The 26,099-nt window shown below is 47.6% G+C and overlaps 1 protein-coding gene across 1 annotated transcript; it reads left to right on the forward strand.

Moving 5' to 3' along the window:
• Nucleotides 1-416: 416 nt before the first annotated feature.
• Nucleotides 417-23,995, forward strand: SERPINB5 (serpin family B member 5). Its single transcript, XM_004020573.6, has 7 exons — nt 417-484; nt 7,482-7,656; nt 9,558-9,695; nt 11,926-12,043; nt 14,962-15,104; nt 19,823-19,990; nt 21,817-23,995. Exons 2-7 carry the CDS (start codon nt 7,489-7,491, stop codon nt 22,207-22,209), a joined length of 1,128 nt encoding a protein of 375 aa, XP_004020622.1. The 5' UTR covers nt 417-484; nt 7,482-7,488; the 3' UTR covers nt 22,210-23,995.
• The last annotated feature ends 2,104 nt before the right edge of the window (nt 23,996-26,099 follow it).

Below are 26,099 nucleotides of genomic sequence, written 5' to 3' on the forward strand. Positions count from 1 at the left end.
ATGAATTGTCAGGACCATCACATATTCCTTCTATTTTATGTAATGTCACCTTCCGGCCCCACGTGGCCTGCTAGGGTAGCCCTTCTGTGTGTATGCATGTTAGCCTCAGGGAGGATCCGCCGACAGTCCCGTCCTGCCTGAGCACGTTGGAGGCCTTCAGAAGTTGTGCAGACAACAGCAACTTCAGTCTGAATCATTCTTTTCAATCGTGGACAAGCTGCCAAGAGGCGGGAGCCAGAAGAGCTGGCGCAGAAGTGGGCGGGCCCCAAGGGCGTGGCGTGGCCCCAGGGGGCGTGGCGGGGCCCGGTGGGCGGGGCCCCAGTCGCGTCGGGACTCCGGTGGGCGGGCCCCAGGGGGCGGGGCGCGCCCGGTGGGCGTGGCCGCGGGTGAGTTCAGGTGAGCCGCTCCTGCCCGGCAGAGCTCCTCTCACGCCCAGGTCTGTCTGCATCTGGCTTTACTTTTCCCGACCGTGCTGTACCTTCAGGTAAGCAAAGCGCAGGTAGCAGGGCTTGGTGGTGTCCCTGTTTTGGGCAAGTCTTAAAAGAAAATAACACTTTGAGATGATTTGCAATGGTGCAGAGGGGGCAGAACCGCGTCTTTCGGCTGCGCGTGGCCATCGTCCCTGCAAGGGCAGCGTTTGCTGCGCCCGGTCCTTTGGGAGCCAGGCATGCCACGTACAAGGTCAGAATATGCAGAAACGGCAGGGCCGGGAGGTTTGGTGTATATGGAGAGGGGAGCGGGCGGGGAAGAGTGACCTACGGGGGAGAGTTATCTCAGAGGACGTTTTCAGCCCTGCTTTGGAGCTCAGACTGTTTTGAGGCGCTGGTTCCAGAGAGGGTGTGGCGCCCTAACCTGAGGAAGCGGAGACGCACGGGAGCGTCCGGGCGCCTTCCTGGCTGGCGCTGAGCGGGGAGGTTCAGACTTCGGAATCGCTCTTCTGCACATTTTAAAGCATCCAGTTGCTGTCCGTTTATTTGCACCTGCGTTCTTCAGGGCTGGAAGTAGTCTCTCTCCCTATCTGGGTTTCAAGATACTTGAAGCGAATCACATATTTCCAGCGTGTGTTCCTGGGCGACTTTTTGAACAGGTTGGCTCCTAGTTTCTTCCTCAGGGAAGCTACTGTGTTGATGGTTTTCTTCAAGCCTGTCACTCACACTAAAGAGCGGTTAACAGGCCAGGCTGTTCTCTAGGCTCCTAATCAGGTCAGGCTCAGATGAACAGAACGGGGGGCTCTGACACACCCTTCGGGTCCCCATCCCCTGTCTTGTGGGTCCCTCAGCCGATACAGGGCAGGACGAAGTGGAATCCAAACCGTCAGGCTCACAGCTCGAGGTCTCTTCCAGGTCACCATGAATTTTCTTTTCATTTTTTGGCCGCGCCCTTTGGCGTGTGGGATTTTCGTTTCCAGAGCAGGGTTGAACCCATGGCCCTTGTATTGGAAGTGCAGAGTCTTAACCACTGGGCAGCCAGGGAGTTTCCCACCAGGAATTTTCTTAACAGCTCTGCCACCCCCACATCACGGAAGAGGGCTTGAGTAGAGCTGGGTGCCTCCAAACCTTGGTCCCGCCAGTATATGTAAGTGTTTGATAGGTTCCTGGCTGGGCCTAGAGACGGAAGCTTGTCTGAAGAAAGGATTCTCCATATGAGTTGGCAAGTTTATACCTTTGCTTCCTAGCACCTGAGCTCTGCCACTTTGGTCCTTCTGGTCTGCGGGTTCAGTTTGAGGGTGTGAAGTCTCTGCAGTCTTGGTTGACCTGATGTGGAGAGTCTGGCTCTTGTTTATGGTTAGGCAGCAGACAGATGGCTTGACGGTAAAGATCAGGCTTCTAAGCAGGTGGGAGCAAGTGTGATGGTTCAGGATATCTGCGAGAAGCAGAGGCTCCTCTCCGTCGGAAATCAAGCATTCGACCTTACCACTGAGAGTCACGTTCTTTCCCGCTAACAAGCGCTTTTCAGGTTACTTACTCGTTTCATTCAGACTCACACTATTCTTTCACACGGAAGAAGCTGGGAGACCTCCTGTTTTCTTAGTTTTCTTTCTCTGAGTTCTTTCCTTGTGAGGTTGGAAAGCAAAAAGCAGAGACCATGTGTTTATTTTTTATGTATTTTTAGCCACACTGTGTGGCATATGGGATCTTAGTTCCCCGCGTGGGAATCGAACCTGTGTCCCTGCCTTGGGAGCTCGGAGTCTTAACCACGGGACAACCAGGGAAGTCCTGATACTGTGTTTCTAGACATTCCATTATAGTTGTTCCAACAGGCAAAATTTCTCAAGCGTTGCCTAAGGCCTGTCTCCACCAAAGGACCTTTATCTCACCCAGATGGTCTACAGATGAGAAGTCTGGGGGAATATTGGCTTAGATGCATCAGAAGTGTTAGAAATCGTGCAGGGGCCTATGAGCAGCTGTGAGTCTGAGGAGCGAGTCCCCTGCCTGTCCTCACACCCCAGTGTGCGCGTCTCCGTTGGTTCAGGACCCCTTTCACTGCCGTCTCTAAACTCAGTTCTCTCTGATCCGCCTGGGAGCATGGCTCGCTCCTCCTTGTTCCTCAGGACCCCCTTTAGTGTGCCTTAGCAGATGTCGCTGTCTCTGAGGAGGCCTCGCTGAGATTTCTACTAGGAGTGCACCATCTCGCCTAAGAGCTGCGTGGTAACTTGTGCCCCCTGTCAAAACACCCATCGCGCCTGCAGACGCATCGTGCCATTAGGTGTCAGCTCTTCGGAGGCAGAAACCTGAATTACTCATGTCTAGTGCGGTGCTGACACACCCTGCTAGGTGCTCAGTTGAAATTATTAAATGAAAGCGGTGTAATGTCGATAGTTTCAACACTAATGGTAGAGAACAAGAGTTTCTTCCAGTAGGAAAATCGGGGGGGGGGGACTTTTGTTTTGATAAAAAAGAAAGAAATCATGTAAGTAAAAAAAAAGAAGAAAACATGTAAGGTATCTTGATGTCTCTAAAGGGGTAATCCAAGACATGGAGGGTTTTTGGAACTCTAAAGGCTCCTGAGCGAGCAAATGCCAGCAAAGACACAATGACTGAGAAGGAAGGTGATAGGTGTGGCTGGGAACCAGGAGCTCAGAAGTAAGTGCCGGGTCTGGTCTGACCACTCTCACTCCCCGCGTGGGTGGCCTGGGAGAGTCGCTCCATCTCTGTGTCCCTCCCTTCCCTCACCTTTAAAATGAAGAGGTGGGGCCAGATTAGATCCAAACCAGGACCTTGTCTGCCTTTAAACGTCCATGACTTTAGGACGTATTGCAAATAATAAAAACAAGACAGCAGCTTCGCAATGATGTTCCTAGAGCTTTCTGTTGCTTATTGCATTTGCATTACTACTTTAACTCCTCTCTCACGTTTCTCTGATTAAAATAAAAGTGTCTTTTAAACTTTTAAGTGACTAGAGGATGTCGTGTCTTCCATGTTGAAACTGTGAATGAAATTCTCCTTGTTCTAATCATTAGGTTTTCATGAAAATGAAAGACATTATCTCTGTAATAATGGAATAACAAAATGAAGACTCTGCAGAGACTTTAGCACTCTGACCAGGTCATTCGATATGTAAATTTACCGTGTAGGAATTGCTAATCTCTATTCTTGTATCCATAATTTTCTTTTTGGTTTGATGTTTTTATTTATTTTTTTCTGGAGTATAGTTGCTTTACAAAGTTGTATAAGTTTCTGCTGTGCATATCGCCTCCCTCTTGGGCCTCCCTCCCATCCCTCTCCCCCAGTCCCAGCCCTCTGGATCCCTCAGAGCCCCAGGCTGAGCTCCCAGTGTGATTCAGCAGGTTCTGACCTATCCATTCTATCCATGGTAGTGTGCCTACGTCAAGCTTAATCTCCCAGCTCATCCTGCCTGCCCCCCAGCACCCTGGTCCACACATTGTTCTCCGTTTGTATGTCTATTCCCGCCTGGAACTAGATTGGTTTGTACCAGATGAATCTAGATTTCGCCATCATGATTTCACACACATGCGTTAGTATGCGGTACTTGTTTTTCTCTTTCTGACTTGCTTCAGTCTGTATGACAGACTCTGGGTCCATCCACACGTCTAAAGTGATTCAGTTTTGTTCCTTTTTGTGGCTGAGTAGTGATATTCCATGGTATATGTGTACCGCATCCTCTTTACCCTTTCATCTGTTGATAGACTTCTAAGTTGCTTCCATGTCCTGGCTATTGTGTTAATAAATAGTGCTGCAATGGACATTGGAGTACATGTCCGCTTTTGAACTATGGTTTTCTCAGGGTATATGCCCAGTACTGTGATTGCTGGGCCGTATGGTAGTTCTAATTTTCACAGCATTTGCTCTTGCAAGATGGTCTGCTTAGGAACCTGACCCATTTTCTTGTGCATGCTTTGCTAAAGTTGCCAAGATTTGTTGAAACGCTTCAACTTGCAGCACAAGGAGGTAGCCGTTGTCTGTAGCCAAATTCTTCCCTTGAACTATCTCAGACCAGGAAGCTTTACAGTGTTTTTAGGTCACTTCGAGCTAATTATCAAGCAACTGATCAGATTTGCCAGGCAACACTTGACTGATTACTTGTCTCTGTGGCCAGCTTAGATGTTAAGTGTGTCCTGATTTACATTCTCCAGCAGGGACTGAATCTAAGCCTTGGATTGCAACACAGTGTTAACTATGTTGTGTAACTAACTGTGCTTAAAGCCACCATGATCTTGTATTCACTTAGAGCCATTTGGATGAAATATTCTCATAATGTTATAATGAATGAATGAAAGATGCTTTGGTCCTCACCCTTTGATCCACTTGTGGGATCCGCACTTAGATGTTTGCAGTCAAACTTCCTCAGCAGATTACTCCAAGGCTTTAAACACACAAAAGACATCAAGCTTTAAAGTTTGTTAGAAATGATGCAAAATTATTCGGCTTCTTCTCTTAGCTGGTTGGAAATATACGCCTGGAAGAAACAGGCATGTCCTAACAAACGCGAGCAGTTGGTGTGTTTTCCTGTTGTGTGGTTAGGGCTTCAGTTGTTTGAGAAGCTTGCAGGCATTTGGGTTTAGGTTCCTCTACTGGGTGGAGAAATAGCCTTTTCTATTTGGGGAGAAATAGCCTTTTCTATTTGGGGAGAAATAGCTCCTGTTGAATTTTAGTCACAGATAAGCTCAGTATTATTGTTAAATTCGCTGCTGGAAAAAGCCGGGCTTCTTGTCCTGAAAGTTTGGGATTCCCCAGACCTTTAAATTTCCCTGTGAGGGACGCGTGCTTCTGTGCATCTCACTGCCCTCTGCCCTCCTCCTGGGGGTCCTCTTCCCCCGAGAGTTCACTCTCCTTTCACGGCCCCCGCCCTCCCCAGAGGAGAGAGAGTAAGGTACTAGGCCTTAAAGAAATGTAAGGTCCCTGGCCTGACTTCAGGTTATCTTTTTTTTTTTTTTTAATGTTTTTAATGTCTATTTTTATTTATTTATTTGGCTGTGGTTGGTCTCACTTGCCGTACGTGGGATCTAAATCCCTGACCGGAGACCAAACCTGGGCCCCTGCGCTGGGAGCTCAGAATCTCAGTCCCTGGATCTCCAGGGAAGCCCCAGTTACCTTATCATAGGTTCATAATGGAAACCCTGAGGTCGCTTGGCTGTACTTATCGGACATGGGAGAAAGCAGTCACTGGAGAAGATCAGTGAGCATGAACGGGGCAACAGAAAAGTGTTTCTTTTTGCTAATAAACTTATGACTGAGACTCATTATGATCTTTTGAGGTCTGCCCTATACACAAGCCACATGTCTCATGAAAGGGAGAATTCTGAAGGACTGTGTGGAGACCTGGGGCACGCTCCTTGATCTTGGTCTCTTGCCTTGGCATTTTGAAACTCTGTTCAGGGATAAGGTGCACAGTTGAGATCCTGTTCATGCACTCGGCCCTAACGCGTCCTTGGCTCCTGACTGACGGAAGCCCTCTGTCTCGAGCGGCGATGCTTCGTCTGCGGCCAGGGAGCGCTTCCTACCCAAGGACCGTCAATGTCGTGCTCGCTCTTGCTGTCTGAATACGCGGCTGCACAGTGCTCGAGTGCCTTGGGGGAATGCTTCAAACCTCGACCCGTGGGACGGCCATCCACGGGTAATGATGCCCCTTACGTGCCATCCTGGGGTCAGGCAGAGCTGAGGGGCTCATGCAGCTCAGCTTGGCTTCTAGAAGGGACTATGCCCTGGCCGCTGGGTTTACCCGGGAGCCTTCAGGCTTCATCAGGCAGTATCTGCTGCTCTAGGACTAGACAGACAGACCTTCCAGTAGCACAGTGGTTGTCAAACTTTAACCTCCAGATCCCTTACAGTCCTGAAAATAACTGAGAATCCCAAAGAGGTTTTTTTTTTTTTTTAATGTTGCTTATATCTATTGATATGTTAGAAATTAAAGCTGAAAAAATTCTGAAAAACGCATTAACAATAATGGAACCATTACATAGTACCATGGATAACATACTTTTATGAAAAATAACTTTTCTAAAGTGAAATAATACAAAGAGAAGAGTAACATCATTTTTCGTTTCTGCAAATCTCTCTAACATTTGGCTTCATAGACGACTGAGCGACTACACAGTCTCTGGAAAACTCCACTGTGCATTTGTGAGAGAGTAAGAGTGAAAGGAAGTGGTGTCTAAGCACTATTATGAAAATAGTTTCAACCTCATGGACCCCGTGAAAGGACCTTCGGGTTGCCAGGGGATCTGTGGGGAAGCTCGGCTTCAGAGCAATGAGGTTCTCAGGCGAGACCAGAGGAGGCCACTGCTGCGGTCACCACTTCTGTCGCTGAGTCGCTCAGTCTCGTCCGACTCTTTCGGAGACCCCGTGGACGGCAGCCCATCAGGCTCCTCTGTCCATGGGATTCTCCAGGCAAGAACGCTGGAGAGGGTGGCCATCCCCTTCTCCAGGGGATCTTCCCGACCCAGGGACTGAACCTGGGTCTGCTTCACTGCAGGCAGATTCTTTACCACTGAGCCCTGGGCTCCATATTTTTAGCTGAAGCTGCCTTCTCTCTCTTTAACTGAAATCACACAGAACTGCTGTGACTTGACTGTTTTTGAAATCTACAAAAAATTCAGTTTTATATGGTTTAACCTAAATCCTAATTGAAACAATATAGATAAATAAACTGATTTTCATCAGTGTTGACGATTGTCCTGACTACATGCAGAGAAGAGGTGTACCGACTGACAGTTAATCTAATTAGTTACACTAATCCCACTCCTGACAGACAGTGGTCATTGTAGCCGAGTGGGCCTGGATTCAGAGGTTCAGGGCAGAGCTGTCCCGAGAGAGGGCCTCGCATCTGGACACTCAGACCTCAGGCCGTGCAGGCAGGAGCTTCATCACCGCTGGCTTTAGGTTCACATTTACCGGAGGGCCCTGCCTCTCTTCCGCCCTAGCCCATGGCTTTGACTTGGATTCTTACTGAGTTGGCCGGATGCAGTCGAGGACACTCGAAAGATGCTTTGGAAATAACCTCTCTCTTGTCCTTTGTTCCAGGCCCACAATGGAGGCCCTGCGACTGGCGAATTCTGCTTTTGCAGTCGACCTGTACAAACAGCTGTGTGAAAAGGAGCCGGCGGACAACATCCTCTTCTCTCCTATCTGTCTGTCCACCTCTCTGTCACTTGCTCAAGTCGGTGCCAAAGGGGACACAGCAGATGAAATTGGACAGGTAAGGCCCGTAGCTTGCCTCTGCTTTGAGTAGGAAAGAGTAATCAAGACGCACCGGTGGTGTCTGGGGAAAGGCAGTGAGGCTCTGTGGTCAGGTTTGCTCAGGGCTGAGTATTTTCCCACTTTTAGCGCTCTCTCAATTTACTTTTTAAATGTGAAAGCTCATAAGTCTGGCCTGCAACCCACGTTTAGAACAGGCACTGTGTTGTGAGGGAGAACCCGGGGATTAACTAGACAATCAGAAGCATTTCCACGAACGAGTGGCCTTTGACAAGTCATGTGACATCTTTCTACCTGTTAGAATGTAAGTGTCAATCAAAAGGATCTTTGTTAATGTTCCACTGCAAATACCCCAACCAGGAAGAGTGTATGTCTATACCCTCTGTCTTACGCACAGAATTTATTTATAGCATCATGCTTTATATTAACATGCAGGCTCCACTATATTTTAATCTATAGTATATTCTGCCCTGTTCTATATCCCTTCCCTACTGGATAGATAGAATGTATCCATGCTTATTTCAGTGGAGAATTTACGCTGGAGATTGAGTGGGACTTGAAGAGGAAAGTTCCTTTGTGGGGAGAGGAGCTTCGTCTCTTCATCTCTCTTTCTCCCACCGCACCAGCCCCGCCCCACCTCCCTCTCCTCATCCCTCACCTGCCATTAGAGAAGAGACGGGAGAGAGCACTTCTGGCCCTGCGCCTGCTCCTGGGCGAGAGCAAAGGCCCTTTCTGCGCGTGCTATTGTGCTCCTACAGCGGTTACCTGGGTTCTTTAACTTTCTGGTCTGTTTGCTGTTCAGTAGGCGTGACAGTCATGTACCACTTTGGACCAGCCACTTCGACCCTGCAGGGCCGAGGCTGTGTGACTCACGGGTGCAGCGTGCCCATAAGTGACGTCACCCGAGGCGTGGCATCAGGTCAGGATGGGGAGAGAAGCACCTGATCCTGATGTCATGTTCTGGGCACCATGGAGCCGAGAAGATGCTGGGTTATTGGTTGGAACCAAAAAGTTAGGGATAAAATAAAAGGTTTTAAGCCTTCCAGGAAATAGCATCCTGGTTTTAAGTGGCTTATTACTATAAAAATAACTATTAACATTTTGAATCCATATAATATTTTAGATGATTTACAGATAGTGTCTGTAACCCTCACAGCAATTTAGACAGCTAGGTGTTGTCAGCCCATTTTGCAGAGCAAGAGTGAAGTTCTGAGAGTTGGGCAGGACATTTCCAGTAGGTACAGGCTGGGATGAAAGGCGGGACTACTAACCCGTAGGCCATAGATGGCACGGAGCTGCCTACCTTAAATGATGCCATCAGCGCATTTGGCACTAGTTAGGACACCGCAGGAACTCTGGAGACACCTGTACCCTGGAATCTGACACTTGCCTGGTGATTGTCTCTTGGCATTAATTTCTCTCTTCTTGTCTCTGCACTGGGTAGAAATTTTAACCTACTTGCATCTTTTCCAAGTTTGGAGAAAAGCATGGAGGCATCATTCTGAAGAAAGGGCAAATTTTCCTTGTAGTTAAAGCAAGAGACGAGTACCTTTATGCCGGTGTTTCTCAGCTGGGGACAGTCTGCCCCTTCCCTCTCACCCTCTCAGGGACACTCAGCGATGACCGGGGGCACCTCTGTCGCCACGGTGGAAGAAGGCATGCCACTGGCGTCCGGGGTGTCGGGGTGCCCTAGCACTGCCCCCTGCGCCCCTCCCCCTAGAACTACCCCGTCTGAACTGCCAGCAGCGCTAAGGTTGAGCAGCCATGCTCTCTGGGAATCGCAGAGCACGTGGTCTGTGTCAGACGGTCAGGCCCCGTCCCCAGGAGGCTGGCCATCGCTGTGTGTCCACTGCCAGGGAGCAGGCAGCGCTTCATGGGTGATGGGGATTTTTTTCTTCACAGGTCCTTCATTTTGAAAATGTCAAAGATGTGCCCTTTGGATTTCAAACAGTAACATCGGATGTCAACAAGCTGAGTTCCTTTTACTCCCTGAAATTAATCAAACGGCTCTACGTAGAAAAATCTCTGAATCTTTCTACAGTAAGTGGCTCTATGGAATTAGTAAGATTCAGCTGTTTACCAGGGGTAACATTTTCTCATGGTTAGACCAACGACTTTTTCTAGATGCTCATTTATGGTTTATTTAAAATAAACTAATCCCAGGGGAGAGGCTGAATACAGTGGGAATCAATTGCAGTCACATATTTTAACTTACAATACAGAGGAGCCATGAGCTTCCTTTTCCCTCTCAAACACCCACACACCCTACCCTTCAGCTTAGCTTCCTCACTGAGAGAGGTGGAAAACGGGGTTATTAACTCTCTAACAAATGCATCTCTGTAGATGTAAGGCAGCCCGTAGTTTAAGCCTCTTTCCCCTTCGGCGTCAGGGCAGGCGACCTGGGGAGACTTTAGGCTCTTTACCTTGCTGTCCATGCACACAGTGTTCTGCTGATGTTTCCCAAAATCAGTAAGAAAAATAATAATTGTGTGAGGTGACAGTTTCATCAGCCATGGACTAGTTTTGTTTGTTTTACCAGGCTGGTCAGGTGGGTATCCATACAAGGCTGTGGTGGTAATTCTAGCTGTTTCTTGGAGGAATCATATAAAGAGCACTGAAATATCCTTAAATTTGATCCAGAGTGTATCATAACATTTTAAAAATCTCCACTTGAAACACGTAGCCAACTTCCTCAACTACAGAGATGCTCATTCTCTACTTTAGTAATATCGAGTTCAGTTTGTGTTTGGATGGTCAGAATTTCAAGCTTTCCGACTCTTGACTCCCAGTTAAATATTTTGCCCTAGTTTTCCTGTCTTCAGGTAAGTGTTTGTTATTCTGGCAAGGATCTTCTGGGGATGTAGATCGCTAGATACTGTTGAGAGTTTCTTTTTGTTGCTTAAAGACACACACACACAGCCTTCTCCCAAAATAACCTTGGGGAATTAAAGAAATATTGAGATGTGAGTTGGGGCCCGAGAATGAAAACATTTAAAACCTCCCTGGTCCTTAAGGATGCTTAAACACATTCTGCTGCTGGCAGCGAAGACAGTGGAGGCCCTTCCTCTCCCAAGGTCTCTGGAATGTTCTAAGCTCTGTCAGTAAATGGCAACTCTTAGTCCCAAGGTTGGGTTGCAATGAACAGAATCCAACTGGCTAAGGCTCTGACTGCTCTGGAAAAAATCCAGGGAGTCCTGTACTCAGAAGTGAAGTGGCATGGCATTTAATCAGTCTGTGTTTAGTTTGGTTGAACTTCCATTCAACGTTTCGAATTATTTCAAACCAGGAGTTGCAAGCAATTTTTTTAAAAGAGTGCTTTCCATCGCTTCTGCGGGTTGTATGTCATCTACAGATTCACTAGTAACAGTGCACACAAGTGTGGTCTGTGGAGGGCCAATTGCGTCACAACTGCCTGGTGTTGAAAATGTGTATCCTGGGCTTTGGGTCACTTGAATCAAGATCAGCAGGGATGGGGTTTAGGCTTTTGCGTTTTTAAGAAGCATTGTAATTAGAAACACTGCTCTGTTCTTTGCAGCGCTGTTTCAGACTTTAATGTGCAGGTGAGTCATCTGGGAATCTTGTTAAAAATTCAGATTCTGATTCAGTAGGTCTAGGGTGGGGCCTGAGATTCTGCGTTTTTCCCTAAATATTTAAAAATTTACTTGGCTGCGCTGGGCCTTAGTTGCTGCATGTCAGCCCAGTTCCCTGACCAGGGACTGAACCCAGACCCTCTGCACGGGGAGCGTGGAGTCTTAGCTGCTGGACCACCAGGGAAGTCCTGAGATTCTGCGCTTTTAACAAGGTCCCAGGTGACACTGCCCATCTTGGTCCTTGGACCCGACTTTGAGCAGCAAGCATCTTCATAATCTTTATTTCAGTGGGGGTTAGATTTTTCTTCTCGTAGAGTCCCCTTTTCCGTGCATTTCTTCCATCCTAAAACATCGTATATACATGTACACTTTTGCATTTCTGAAATTGGAATTCATATAATTGTTGTCGCCTTTACCGCAATGTTTCTTTTCTCCCCAAAGAAAGAAACGGATGGAGGCATTTAATGCTCGTATTGTCTTAGAACTGAACAAATGAAGCAATACAAAGAAAATTCATTGATTTTTACACGAAGTTTCCATTTATATTACGTTACAGATTTTGAAAGGGCATCCATAGTAATAGACATTTAGAAGTCCTTGTGCTGGAATTGTGTAAGGGCACAATGGTTTGACTTCAGACTTTAAGGACTTTGTGATTTTATGAACTGGATGTTTTTTAGGAGTTCATCAGCTCCACCAAGAGACCCTATGCAAAAGAGATGGAGACTGTTGATTTTAAAGATAAATTGGAAGAAACGAAAGGTCAGATCAACAACTCAATTAAGGAACTCACAGATGGCAAGTATCCTTTACTTATCCTGCTATAAATCACTAAGTAAATTGACGGTGTCTTCTCATGAGTCTGCTAAGTATAAAATTGAACATCTGGAGGGTTCTTTGAATGTTTTCAGTACACGAGCCGAATTCTTGTGCACCAAGCCATTTCAACCACGCGGGTTTCTGGGTGTCTCCTGCCTCGGTCACGAGTTGGTGGAATTCCAGATGCTTCGGTTTAGTCTGCCTTGTCATGTTCCCAGACGGGCTGCCGCAAGCCCTCCTGGAGCCCCAGATGTGGCTCTAACAAAGGACAGCTTGGGGCAGTTTCCGAGGCTGGTTTTCCAATCAGGAAATGAAGGGCTTGGAATGCAAACTGATTATCCTCCAAGCTACTTTCAGCTCAGAATTCTACAAATTTATTAAGGAAAAAAGGACAAAAGGCCTTAGGTCATCAAAAAGATGTGTTGAGAAAGTGGAACAAGACGACCACCATGGGGGAGCCTTGTCTCAAGCCTCCATCCGGTCGACCCTCTAGACGGCCCAGGCCCCGGGTCTCTAGCAGCACAGCTCCTGCCTCTTGCTCAGCGCTTCTCTGAGGCCTCTCCCTTTCCTGGCTCCTGCCTCCATGAAAATTCTCTGTGAGTTGCCTTCCTTGCTAAGAAGGAATCGGAGCTAAGATGAATTTGGGTGCCAGTCGGTGTTCACGTCCCCCTGCCCCCGACACAAGGAGAGATCTGCGGGGGACACAGAGCCTCGCGGGGTTTTCGGGTGCTTTGCGCTCCCTGGAGCCTGGGGAGGGACGTGTTTCCGCAGCAGAGGCCCAGCGCCGTGAGGTGGCCCCCTGGGCACTCTGACTCAGGAGTGGCAGAGCCGTCACTGTGACCGCAGGCCCAGCGGTGGGGAGGACGTGGGCTGGGAGTCGTTCAAGCCTAGATTTAAACCCAGACACTGCCATTGTTAATGAAGGGATTTGGACATGGAGTCTCAGTTTACTGTACAATGGAGCATATATTGCCTAACTTAAGCTTCACATGGCCGTGTGTGTGTGTGCTAAGTCACTTCAGTTGTGGCCGACTCTTGTTGATTGGTACTTGTTGTCTAGTTGCTAAGTTGTATCTGACTCTTGCAACCCCATGAACTGTAGCCTGCCAGGACTGTAGCTTCTGTCCATGGGATTTTCCAGACAAGAATAGTGGAGTAAGTTGCCATTTTTCTCCTCCAGGGGACCTTGTCAACCCAGGGATCAAACCCACGTCTCCTGCGTCTGTAGGCGGCTTCCCCACCACTGCGGAAGCCTATCGCATGCCCACACGCTGATGTGCACATTGACGTATATTTGTTATTGAAATGAACTTTCTTTGACTTTGTATACAAAGAAAGATCTGGCCTAGGTAACACTAGGTTAGGCACAATTTTAAAATGCATACCTGAAGAAGAGCTCCCTTTTAAATTGCTGTGTAAGTTTTGCTTTAAAAATTGTTAACAAGTTGCACTTCGTCTCCAGCGGCCTCCGTTTTAAAATCTTCAGAAGTTTGAATTTTTTCCTGGAGAAGGTAGTTAAGTGAAAAAACTTCTGAATTTGAAATCAGAAGCTTGAGGTTTATTTAAGTCAATGCACTTGAGCTTCCGTGGTGGCTCAGACAGTAAAGAATCGGCCTCCAGTGCAGGAAACCCTGGTTCGCCGATCCCTGGGTCAGGAAGATCCCCTAGAGAAGGAAACGGCTCCTCACTCCAGTATTCTTCCCTGGGAAATCCCAGGGACAGAGGGGGAGCCTGGTGGGCTACGGTCCATGGAATCTCGAAGAGCTGGACACGCCTGAGCGTCTAACACACACACACCCCCCACCATTAACCAGCTCCCTCCTTCTTCAGTGAGGCTGTTACGTAGTCAGCCCATCACCTAGAACTGGCAGGATGGGTTACAACATTTGCAGGTCCCAGTGCAGAATGAAAACACAGGGCCCTTGGATAAAAACCATTGAGAATTTTAAGATGGCGATGAAACCCGTGCAGGCCCCTGCACACCTGGCCACAGCCCAGGGAGGGGGTCTGAGCCGGGGTGCGAAGATCTAAGAGATTAAGGCAAAGAAAAATCTTTTGCAAAGACATCAGTGCTAATCAGAGGCAAAGACTTTAAGGGTTTGCCATCATCGAACTGTTCTGTGTGTCGAGGGCTGAGCTCCGCGGCAGTCGCAGTTGTTCTGAGCCCTTGGTGGGGATTATGGCTGACCTGGAGGCAGACACACCGGCCACAGGGCAGTCTGAGGAGGAGGGGCGGGAGCCTTGGGGTAAAGAGGAGAGCTCTGTCCAGGCATCAAATGTGCTTGACAGCTGGGTGAACCTGGAGAGCCACGTGGCCTCTCTGAGCCTCAGTGTCCTCATCTGTGAAATGGGGATGATGACCTTTGCCCTCCAGGATCGTCACGAGGGAAGTGAGATGGGACACGTGACAGTGCTGAGTGCAGGGCTGGGTAGGAAATAAGGCTTCTGGCATTTTTTTTTTTTTTTCCCATGAGCACTGGCTTTGGAGTCACAAAGAACTGGCTTTGAATCCTGAATTCCCCATTGCTCACGCATCATGTTGGGCAAGGGACTTAACAGGGAGTCTCAGCCTCCTCATCTGTAAAGGGGGAGACGTGCAGGGCACCGCGCCTTAGTGTCCGGCATGGCCTTCCTCAGCGCGGTGGAGACGCCACGGCGGGGGCTGTGCTTTCCTCCTTCCTGCCCTGTTCCCTGTCACCCTCCTCCCCAGGTCTGTTGGAGAGGCTGGGTGTGGTGGGATGGAAGGAGAGAAGGGATCCTTTTGAAATGAGATGGGCGGGGTACCAAGCCACATTATAGGTGTGGCTCTAGCCAGTGAGTGGACTTGTGTGTGGACATCAGAGGTGGTTTGGAAGAATAACCCTGTGCAATTTGTGGTTTCCTAAAATTGTTTGCAGGCCACTTTGAGAACATTTTAGCTGACAACAGTGTGAATGACCAGACCAAAATCCTTGTGGTTAATGCTGCCTACTTTGTTGGAAAGTGGATGAAGAAATTTCCTGAGTCAGAAACCAAAGAATGCCCTTTCAGAATCAACAAGGTACGTGGGCTGCATGGGGCAGACAGAGGATCCCAGCTGCAGGTCCAAAAAGTTACAGCCACGCAAGGGACCCTGGGGATTCACTCTGATGAGGGCAATTAAGGCACAAAAGGTGATCTTTTCCCAGGACAGCTGCCAGGGGTGAGTGTAGGAAAAACTCCATAATCCAGAGACTCGCATTCTTTTTCTGGGATGTCCTTAGGGTCTGAGTAAGATTTTACAGAGCTTATAATACAGTGTGTGGTTAGTCGCTCAGTTGTGACCAACTGTTTTGTGACCCCGTGGGCTGTAGCCCGCCAGGCTTCTCTGTCCATGGGATTCTCCAGGCAAGAAGACTGGAGTGGGTTTTCATTCCCTTCTCCAGGGGCTCTTCCTGACCCAGGGGTCGATCTCAGGTCTCCTGCATGGCAGGCAGACTCTTTACCGTCTGAGCCACCAGGGCAGCCTTATAACATAGTGGTTAAATCTAAATCACCAACCAGAAAACAGCTATAGATGTTTGGGGTCATTAATAAGAAAGGAAAAGAAAAGAAACAAATTAAATCCCAGCGTCAGAGGTCTTTGGATCATCACGAAACATAACCATTTGGGAATCCTATTCCAGGTTAATAAACTCTGTGATTTCATTTCTCACCCGTTAGCAGTAGAGTACATGGTTCTGATATTTTAATTTAGAAAGTGCTTTGAGGTGCTTGCTGACCGTGAAGGAGAAAGCAGAGCTTGCTCATCTCCAGGGCTGGGAGTCATTATGGAGAAGAGTCACGAGCCTTCGTTGCAGGGAAGTACAGTTTCAATACTGCTGAGTGAGTGATGAAGTCCTAGACCCAAGACTGGAAAACTGGCCCTTTTGTTGTGAGGTGGGAGACGGTGGGCCTCTGGGCTGGATGCCTGGTGTTTGTCACGTGGAGTAAAGCTGAGCTTTTGTTCTCCCCCAGACACTCCCAAGGACAAAGCTAGTGGCAAAAGCTGAGCTCTGCTAAAGCAGAGAGATAAGGTACCCACTCCTGAGGTCAAGGAAGTCTTCCCTGTCTGCACGAATGCAGGGAGGCTTCTTGGGGGTCGAACAGGGAGGGGACCTCACCCCATTATAAGTGTGGACACACACCCATAGACCTCTGCGGTGGGATCCATTTTAGAAGAAAAGTTGTGCATGGATCTTGGGGAGGGTCCCTGGATGTGCATGGATCTTGGGGAGGGTCAGGTGTGAAGAAAGAAACAAGGTGATTGGCCAAAGGGAAACAAATACGGGGGCAGGGGGACTGTCGCGCGTGAGTGACTTGCGTCACCTCCTCACTCAGGACGTCTCCGGGGGGGTCTCTGCCTAGCTTCCGACTCACTGACGCCCCCTCACTGCAGAGGCGGCTGATACCCTTTCTCTCTGTGTGTGCATCTCTGCTCTGCTTCTGAGGAAGATAAACAAACTGTTTTCCCGTTTGCTCACCCATACATTGTGGTGTGTCTCTAATAATAAACGTTGTACCTGTTTTTATAGTTTTTGCCTCCTTGAAACATTCTTGCTTTCAAACAGGGGCAAGAGCCAGGCCTACATTTCTTCTAGCCTGTAGCCCCTGGTGGTTTAGCGGCTAGGACTCTTGGTTTTCAGCTGGGTTACCCAGGTTTAATTCCTGGGCAAGGATCTAAGATCTCTCTTCAGGACCGCTCACTGCTCTCCTGAGAGCAGGTAGAGGACCTGGGAAACTCCAGACATTCATACGATGGTGCGATTTGGTTTCGCTTGATGAGATCTGGCTTGTGATAAGAACACAGATTCAGAACTGTTCATCAGTCAGCAATATGGTGGAAGGAGCTCATTTACCCTACAGCCCTGTCATGGACTCCAGTTCTCAGGTCTCTCCTAGAACCCACAGCTGTTTAGCTGCTCATTCGTCCGACTCCTGGCAACCCCGTGGACTGCAGTGCACCAGGCTTCCCTGCCCTTCACATCTCCTGGGCTTTGCTCAGACTCATGTCCATTGAGCTGATGTTGCTAATGGTGCTTCTCACACCAGCTGCAGGGCCAGCCCAGAAAGTCATCAGGAGCCTGCAATAGCGAGTGAGTTCACCACGAACTCTTGTGCTGATCAGGCTCACGTCTGTGTTTTTACATTTGTTAGTGAGTGTTTTACAGAGGTGGGCAGGGCATGTGCAGCTCCTTTATTCTTGTTATTAAATCATAAAGCTAGGTCAGATCAACATCCCAGAGTCTTGGACTCTAGAAAGAGAATTAATAGGGATTTAAAATGCCATTGATCTCTCAGAGGTTCATCAAATGAAACACTATTCAAGGCTGTGTGGGGCTACACCCTGCTTTTGAATGAACAGGTTATTATCTTTCCTTTGAGTTGCTTTTGTCAGCTCCTAAACTTTCGGGTGATGCTACTAAAACTTTTCCCATGCCCTTCCGTCTCATGTCTTTTAAGGGCTATACTAAACTAATGAAGTTATATTATTAAACGTTTAGTATAATGCCTCTTCTGACAAAGCTGAACACACACACACACGCACACACACACAGGCACCCACACAGGCACACACATGCTTACACACACATGCACACGCACACACGCACACACACGCGCACTCTGCATTTTCTGGGATGGTCGTTACTTAGTCTTATTTTCAGAGACATGTCTTAATTTATATTTTAGAAAATGGGATTATTGTTTCCACAGTCAGTGCTGAAAAATGAAATGGATTACAGTTTTTGATGATCACAGTTTTTGTGAATTCAGAAACGATTAGTAATCTAAACTAATGGAGATTTTTAGACAAATCTGTATCTTCTTTAAGAAATGGAAGAATTACCAGTTAATTGCAAAAGTGATATATTTTTTAAAAATCATAATTTTGTTTTTCGTTATATGTAGAGGCAAAGTCTTCAATTATTTAATAACAACCAAAGGTTTAATGAGCAGTTGTTCTGTGCTGGGATAGGCCAGGTACAGACGTGGCTCCTGCTCTGACTGTGGTCCAGAAGAGGCGGGGACTGTTATGTGCACACACACTTCTTTTCTGAAGCATTTCCCCTTTTTTGGCGTTTACACGCTGCTGTCTAGTTAGTTTCGGTTGTCCTGGGTCTTTGGTGCTGCCCTCGGGCTTTCTCCGGGTGCAGTCCCTGCACTGTGGGCTCCTCTCCGTGGAGCACAGGCTCTGGGCCCTCGGGCTTTCTCCGGGTGCAGTCCCTGCACTGCGGGCTCCTCTCCGAGGAGCACAGGCTCTGGGTCCTCGGGCTCAGGAGCCGTAGTTCGCGGGCTCTAGGGCCGGGGCACAGGAGATGCAGCATGAAGGCTCAGTTGCTCCACGGTGTGTGGGGTCTTCCTGGGCCAGGGATCTAACCCGCGCCCTCTGCATTGGCAGGTGGATTGTTATCCACCAGGAAAGTCTTACACACGTATTTCTAACACCGTGATGTGTTAAAATGGATATATATAGAAACAGTAGAACAAGGAATGTCTAGTTGGCTTGAAAATAGCTCTGGGTAAGGTTCAGCTTACTGTTGAAGATGCCAGATAAGAACTGTCCTATTATTTCTGCAGACTTGATGTTTGAAATTTCCCCCCAAAGAAATTCAGTTAACAGGCAAATATCCCGTGAGAGGTATAAACCCAGACAATAAGTTGGACTAAATTGCTATCAGTCTTTACTCCCTAGTGTGAATTAATTTTTCTTTAGAAAATGAGTCACCTCTGTGGCAACAAGGTCAGATATTAATGGGGACACAGAGGAAAAAAGGCCTGGGATGCTGCCTGGAGAGAAGGACTGTGTGGTAGGAGCTGTAAAGGACTTCGAGATAATTTTATTTGTAATCATTCTTAATTTTTAAAATTAGGAAATATTTCAAGTGTACAGTAAATTATGGAGGATAATATAACAAGAACCAATGAACCAACAAACACCTTTGTAAAATCTTTATATTTTGCCATTTCCGATATTTCAAAGGAAAAGTGTAGCCAGAGTTGCCCTGTCTTGCGTAGCCCCCTCCCCTCCCCTCTGCAGCGCCGCACTCCTGCCTCCCACCTTCCCCCCAGAGGGATGGCCATCCTGAGGCCTCCAGTTCCCTCATGCTGCTGACAGAGAAACTGAGACCCAGGGAGGCTGCAGTGATTCCCTGAATGTCACGGCATCTGTTTATGTCACATCTGAGACCGAAACCCGAGGTCCTCATGTCTAATCAGATTGGAGCAAGAAGAGGGGGTGGGGAGGGGTGACGGAACTCACAGGCAGACGGAGGACTAGGCGAGTGTGATTTTGTCCTGCTATGTGCTGACTTCTCCGTAATAGGCATTTTATGAGGAGAAGCTACGTAAATGGATATGCGGGTGTGTGCTGGAGTTGACTTTCAAGTGAGCTCCACCAGCAGTGGTTGAAAGATCTCATAACTACAAGCATCTATAAAGCCTAAGTTAATGTTTGCTTGTATTGCCAGTCAGTCCATCTTATTTTTAAAGTTTTATATATGCAAATCCAGCATCATATCATGTATAGTTCCTGTAGTTATAAAGCACATGAATGGCTTTTCAGAGGAAGTCATAAACTCTTGACAGGACTGTGTCTGTCTGTGTGGATCCCCCTGCTGCCGCTTTAAGCCATGACGACTTGAAGCTATATTAGGAACAAATTTATGTGCTGTGTGTGTGTGTATATATACACATTGTGTGTGTGTGTGTGTGTGTGTGTGTGTGAAAAGCAGGCGGAGCAAATTTCTTCTCCTTTTACAGACAGACACCAAGCCAGTGCAGATGATGAACATGGAGGCCACGTTCTGTATGGGCCACATCGACGGTGTCAACTGTAAGATCATAGAGCTTCCCTTTCAGAACAAGCACCTGAGCATGCTCATCCTGCTCCCCAAGGACGTGGAGGATGGGCCCACGGGCCTGGAGCAGGTGAGGGCGGCGGGATGCAGCGCGCACGCGCAGTGGCGCCAGGAGGCGCTGGGCGGCCTGGAGGGGCCGACGGAGGGCGCCCGGTAACCTTGCCCAATGGGCTCCAACGGTTTCAGGGTTCTTTGGGGGTTTTCCTCCTCAATATTAAAACAGCTAATATTTATGTGGTACTTACAGTGCGCCAGGAACTGTAAGTTCACGCACGCACTGGTCATCCGATTCTCACGGCAGTCGCAGGAGTTAGAAGCTGTTCCCCCGAGTCCTGAGGTCACCAGGGGACGCAGGCACAGAGGGCTGGGTGCGCGGCGCGAACGCGTGCCTGGGACGTAGAGTCGGAGTGTGAGCCCAGGAGCTTGGAGCCTGCGCTCTTTACGTCCGAACGGCAGGCTGCGCTGCGCCCTGCAGTCACTCAGGCGTGCCCACTCTTTACGACCGCATGGCCTGCGGCTCAGCAGGCTCCTCTGCCCGCGGATTCTCCAGGCAAGAAGGCTGGAGTGGGTTGCCGTGTCCTTCTCCAGCAGATCACCCCCACCCAGGGATCGAACCCAGGCCTCCCGCATTGCGGGCGGATTCTCCGCCGTCTGCGCCCCCGGTTGTGCCTCTTTGAGGAACCTAGGATTCGCTTCTTTATTTCCGGCCGCTCAGTTCCTCCCTGATGCGGTGCGTGGGCCAGCTTGGTCTCAACCTCCCTGCTGCTTTGGTTCTCATCATGTTTTATCTGCTACTGTATGAACTGAGTCATAACTCCTGTCTCCATTTTCCTTCCGCTCATTCTTCGCTCTCCTTTTTATAGCCCAGCAGGTTCCTCTGTCCATGGGATTTCTTGGGCAAGAATATTAGAGTGGGCGCCGTTTTCTTCTCCAGGGGCTCTTCCTGACCCAGGCGTTGAACTGGCGTCTCGTGTATCTCCTGCATTGGCAGGCGGGTTCTTTAACCACTGCACCACCTGGGAAGCTTTGGTCTTAATAATTTGTTTTAAGTGAAACAGTATCCATGAAGAATACTTATCATAGATTAGCAAGAGAGTCCAATGGTTCCCTCCCCCATTAGAAAACAAGCTGATGATCCGCTTGTGACCGTGTCATCTCCCTGATTTTTGTAGGTTTCTTACAAGTAACTTCAGTGCAGACTGCCTCATGTAGTAACAGTCAAGATATTATTCTCTGTTTAACATGCATTTCTCCTCTAGCCAGTGCAGAGACTGCAAGGGCAAGGAGCAATTTAAGACTTGCTCAATGAAGAATTTTAGGACCAAATCATTTTATGCATCATTGCATACTCTCATTTTAAAAATAACCAACTGAAATGGATGCATTCATCACCTATGGTCTTAAAGAATGACCTTAGACAGTTCAAATTCTCATTTTGAAAAGGGTAACTTTAGCTTAAATTTATTAAATTTGATGCTCTGCCTAGGGCATGAATATTTTAGGTTTCCTAGTAGAGGAATTAAGGTAAGCTTTCAGTAAATAGAATGCGTAAACAGTCTTCTAATTTCATATTTATGTCACCATTATCCATGCATCGTCATAAACCATGGACTCGTCTCTGTAGAGATCCTCTCTATTAAAAGAAATGCTCTCATAAGTTTCAGAGCGGAGGGACCACTGTCATGAGGTGGATGGGAGAATGACGCTGGGCGGCTTGGTGGCCATTTTTAAGAGAACCTCATCACATACCTAAACTGCAGAGTCGGTTCTGTCTTTGATGGACCATCTGTACTACTTCCAAATCAGGTCCTCAGGGACCTTGTATGCTTTTAATCGAGCAGGATCTTTTACAGTTGGAAATTAAAAAAATAATTTCCTCTGCTTTTTGTCCTTCAGGTGGAAAAACAACTCAACTCAGAGACGCTCTTGCAGTGGACAAATCCCAGCATGATGGCCAACGCCAAAGTCAAACTGTCCATTCCAAAATTTAAGGTGGAAAAGATGATTGATCCCAAGGCTAGTCTGGAAAACTTAGGGCTGAAAAACATCTTTAATGAGGATACCTCTGATTTCTCTGGGATGTCAGAGACAAAGGGAGTGGCCCTCTCAAATGTCATTCACAGAGTGTCCTTAGAAATAACTGAAGATGGTGGGGATTCCATAGAGGTGCCAGGGTCACGGATCCTGCAGCACAAGGATGAGTTCAATGCCGACCACCCCTTTATTTACATCATCAGGCACAACAAAACTCGAAACATCGTTTTCTTTGGCAAGTTCTGTTCTCCTTAAGTGGCGGAGCCCGGGCTAAGTCCACCCAGCCTCTCTGCCGACTCTGCATCCAGAGAACCATTTTCTGAATAAATACATTGTTAATACTGCTGGGTCAGGAAGCCACCGCCGCACACCCCAGTGGACCTTTTTTCTAATCCTTTTTTGGGTTTTTTATTTTCCCTCCCACTCCCTTAGAAGACACGGTGCTTTAAGGAATCACCTTAGAGAAAAAAATTCGTGTTCATTATTTGTCAGACAATCCAGGGTTATTGGCAGGAACACAGTCTTTCTCAAAGAAAATTCCTCTAGGGAGGATCTAAAGAATTTTTATTACCAAAGCTTAGCCTTCCCTCTCTGGGATGCAGAATGTACTAAATGTCCTCTTTTTCCTGGGACATGGGCGCTGCAAAGCTTTCCTGGCATGAATGAGACTTGGGGGCAGTACATCCACAGCTCCTTATGCTGAACATAAGGGACCAATATTTCCTTCAAAGTCGGACTTTGGGGGGATTTTAGAAAGATAATATGTTGCATATACTGTATGTTATGGAGTTCCACTGACAGAAACTGGAACATCACCCTATAAATATCAACACCTTAATATTTCTGCCATGAAATGTGGACTATTGGCACAAAGCAAACAAAGACACTGGGGAGCCCCAAATGTCAGGCTTTGCTGCCAAATGGGCATGTCTCCTGCTTACGGAAGGACTTTGTTTTCAGAACTTTGTGGACTTTTGGAGAGTTGGACCTGCGGTAACCAAGGGGCAGCACCTCAGTGGGAAGTTCAGGTCTCAATAAAAATCCGCCTTAGAGCAGCACAGCGGGTTAAGCAGAGTTCTCCGTGCCAGGCAGCATGCCCATCACTTGTCTGTCCTGCACATATTACCCACAGTTTATATGTGACAGTTCTAATCTCCTGATTCCTCCCACCCCACCACTTCCCCCCTTGGTATCCACTAGTTGACAACACCGTATCCTATATTTGAAAGTTGCTAAGACAGCAGATCTTAAGAGTTCTCACCACACTCATGCAAAGCTGTAAGTGGGTGAGGCGATCGATGTGTTAACTCACTTTATTGCGGTGGTCCTTTTGTAATATATTACAAATATTCAATCATTACATTGTCCACCTTAAACTGGTACAATGTTTTATGTCAAGTATATCTCAGTGAAGGTCAACAACAACAGCAATGAAAAAGATTTAACAGATTGCTGCAGAATAAATAATTTAAGCCTAACAAAAAAAATCACTTTCACTTTTGATAGAATGCCCACCTGTTGCTGGGTTGGCGAGAGACCACTGGCAGGAAACTAACTGACTCAAGCTTGTGGATGTCTCACCACCAGGGACTTAAATGCATCTGGACTCTCACAGTAGGCAGTAGAGGAATGCTAGGGAGTTGCAGGGGCTTGCGTCCTTGCTGCGATTTAGTGGGATGGGGGGAGGAGCTTAATGCTGTTGGGCGGGCAACTGAAAACGCTGCTGCTGCCTCAGTGCATATGTTTCTCAGCATCTACGGGTTCAGTTACTGTGGATTGCTAGTCGATAACAGGTAACAATAGTATGTTTTCAAAGATGTTTCTGAGAAGTTACCTGTGTCACAAGCTCAAGTGTTAATTCACTGCAGAAAGAGGGTGGCTGGGAGGCTTGAATTTGGAAGGACGGCAGAACTCCTTCCCCACCCCTCCAAACCCCCACCGGCTTCCTTGTAAATACATTGGTTCAACTTTCTTCTTGCTCTGAAGGCTCAGTATTGAATTCCTTTTATGCTGTTGAAAATAAAATATTATTGAATTACAAGACTTGCTTTTTTCCATGAAAGTTGGATTTTCTATTTTGAAATAGAACCAAGCCAACCACTGACAAAATGTTTTTTTGTGGGGAGGACTGATGTAGAATAAACAGAAATAAGAATAATGACTGCCCCTATTTCTGGTCTTCCTTCCTTCCTGCACACCAGCTCTTGCTTCCTGCTTCTATCCCCTATCATCCTGGGAGGAAAGCACCGGGGAAATGGTTGATTAACTTCCAACTCCATAAAAGTGTTTAATGAAACCAGGGCCCTTGTAGGAGGCGATGGAACTTTCCTCCAGCCTTATCCACCTTGGGCCCTGCCTCAAAATGTAACTTTATCAGTAAGCTGTGTCTGCCCCTAAAATGCTTCCTTATTAAGTGCTCTTCCCGTCCCCAGTGACAGGCACGTTGTTTTGAATCGGTGACCGTGTCTCTGAACCTAATATTCAACACAGCCCTTTTCCTGTCCCTGCAGAGTGCTCAAATAGAACACGTCTCCTCTTGCACTAAAAGCTGAGTGCAAGAATGGACAAACGCCCCGCGTTCTCAAAAGGAAAAGGCCATTTGGGCAGGATTTCTGGGTGTGGCGCTCTTGGCTCATCATCCCTCGTCTCTAGACTGTGAGAAGGGAAGTGGGGGATGGCCCTGAAACAAGCTTCAGGGTTACTTAGAGGAGGGGAGAGGTCAGTGCTCCTTCAAGCCAAGTAAGTGTTCAGGGAACGCCGCGTGTCTCCTTTGGGATTGACTGTCGCCAGGGAGAGTTGCACCCGGCGCCCGCAGTGCCGCAGAGCTGCCTGGTGATGGCTGTGCAGAAGAGCAGGGCACCCACAGGGACCTCCTGGCAGTTCCGCGGTTCCAGCTCCACAGCTGCACTGCTGGGGCCGTGGGTTTGATTCCTGGTTGGAGAGCTAACAGCCTGCACAGCCGAAAAATTAAAAAAAAAAATGGCATGCATGTTTACACACATGCATCCCTGGGGATGAAATCACTGAGCCATAGACTGTTCAGGCTCAGCTTCGGAGGCGCTGCCAGATGGTTTTCCAGTGCGTTCTACCGGTGCTTCTCCATCTTTATTCCCATCGTTATCACATCATTACTGTTGGTGATTATTTTCCCCAGCTGTGACTCTTACCAACTCCACTGTCATTCTTGGAGTAATTATGGGCCAGGCACTGTGCTAGACATGACATGTATTATAATTCCGCTTCCACAACAATCCTGTGAGGACTCATTCAAGGTTAAGGAACAGAGGATCAGAGACACCGGGAAACTCTGGAACACAGAGGCTAGTGAGTCGTGCTGTTAGAATCTAGACCTCAGCTCTCTGATTTCAGAGCCTGTGTTCATAATTTCTGTGCATTTGGGTATTAAACACTTTCCACTTGGTATTATACGATATGGCCAGGTGGCTCAGTGGCAAAGAATCCACCTGCCAGCGCAGGAGACGTGGGTTTGGTCCCTGGGTCGGGATGATCCCCTGGAGAAGGAAATGGCAACTTGCTTCAGCATCCTTGCCTGAAAAATTCCATGGACAGAGGAGCCTGGTGGGCAACAGGCCATGGAGTCTCAAAGAGTCAGACACGACTAGGTGGCTGAGCATTCACACATTACCTGATATTTCTTATATGTGGAATCTTAAAAAATGGTACAAATAGTCTTAAAAAACAGACTCACAGATACAGAGAACAAACATGGGCACCCCAGGGGAAGTGGTGGGGGTGACTGAGGAGGGGGATGAACACCCACACGCTACCAGGTGTGAAACGCAGGGCCAACCAGAAAAGCACAGAAAACTGGGCTCAGTACCTCCTGACGACCTATAAGGGAAAAGACTTTGAAAAAGAATATATATACGAAAAAAGAAAATACATAGCATATATATACACATCTGAATCACTTCGCTGTACCCCTGAAACCAACCCAACATTGTAAATCAACTATATTTCAATAGAAATTTTTAACAAACGCCTTCTGTTTACATTAAAATGAAATATTATGTTAAATATAAGACAAATGAATGTAGATAAAGAGAAACCTTAGCTAAATATTTACATAATAAGCAAGTCTTCTAGGAATGTTTACTTTTTGAGCATTCCTGGTTAACTAGTAC

The sequence above is a fragment of the Ovis aries genome, chromosome 23 (assembly GCF_016772045.2).
Source record: "Ovis aries strain OAR_USU_Benz2616 breed Rambouillet chromosome 23, ARS-UI_Ramb_v3.0, whole genome shotgun sequence".
NCBI classification, from domain to species: Eukaryota; Metazoa; Chordata; class Mammalia; order Artiodactyla; family Bovidae; genus Ovis; species Ovis aries.

What these genes read in the sequence shown, in the direction of transcription:
- SERPINB5 (XM_004020573.6), top strand. Translation starts at nt 7,489, where the DNA reads ATGGAGGCCCTGCGACTGGCGAATTCTGCTTTTGCAGTCGACCTGTAC. An exon ending in GCCCTTTCAGAATCAACAAG is followed by an intron (nt 15,105 to 19,822) that starts GTACGTGGGCTG and finishes CTCCTTTTACAG; the next exon opens with ACAGACACCAAGCCAGTGCA. An exon ending in GGCCCACGGGCCTGGAGCAG is followed by an intron (nt 19,991 to 21,816) that starts GTGAGGGCGGCG and finishes TTTGTCCTTCAG; the next exon opens with GTGGAAAAACAACTCAACTC.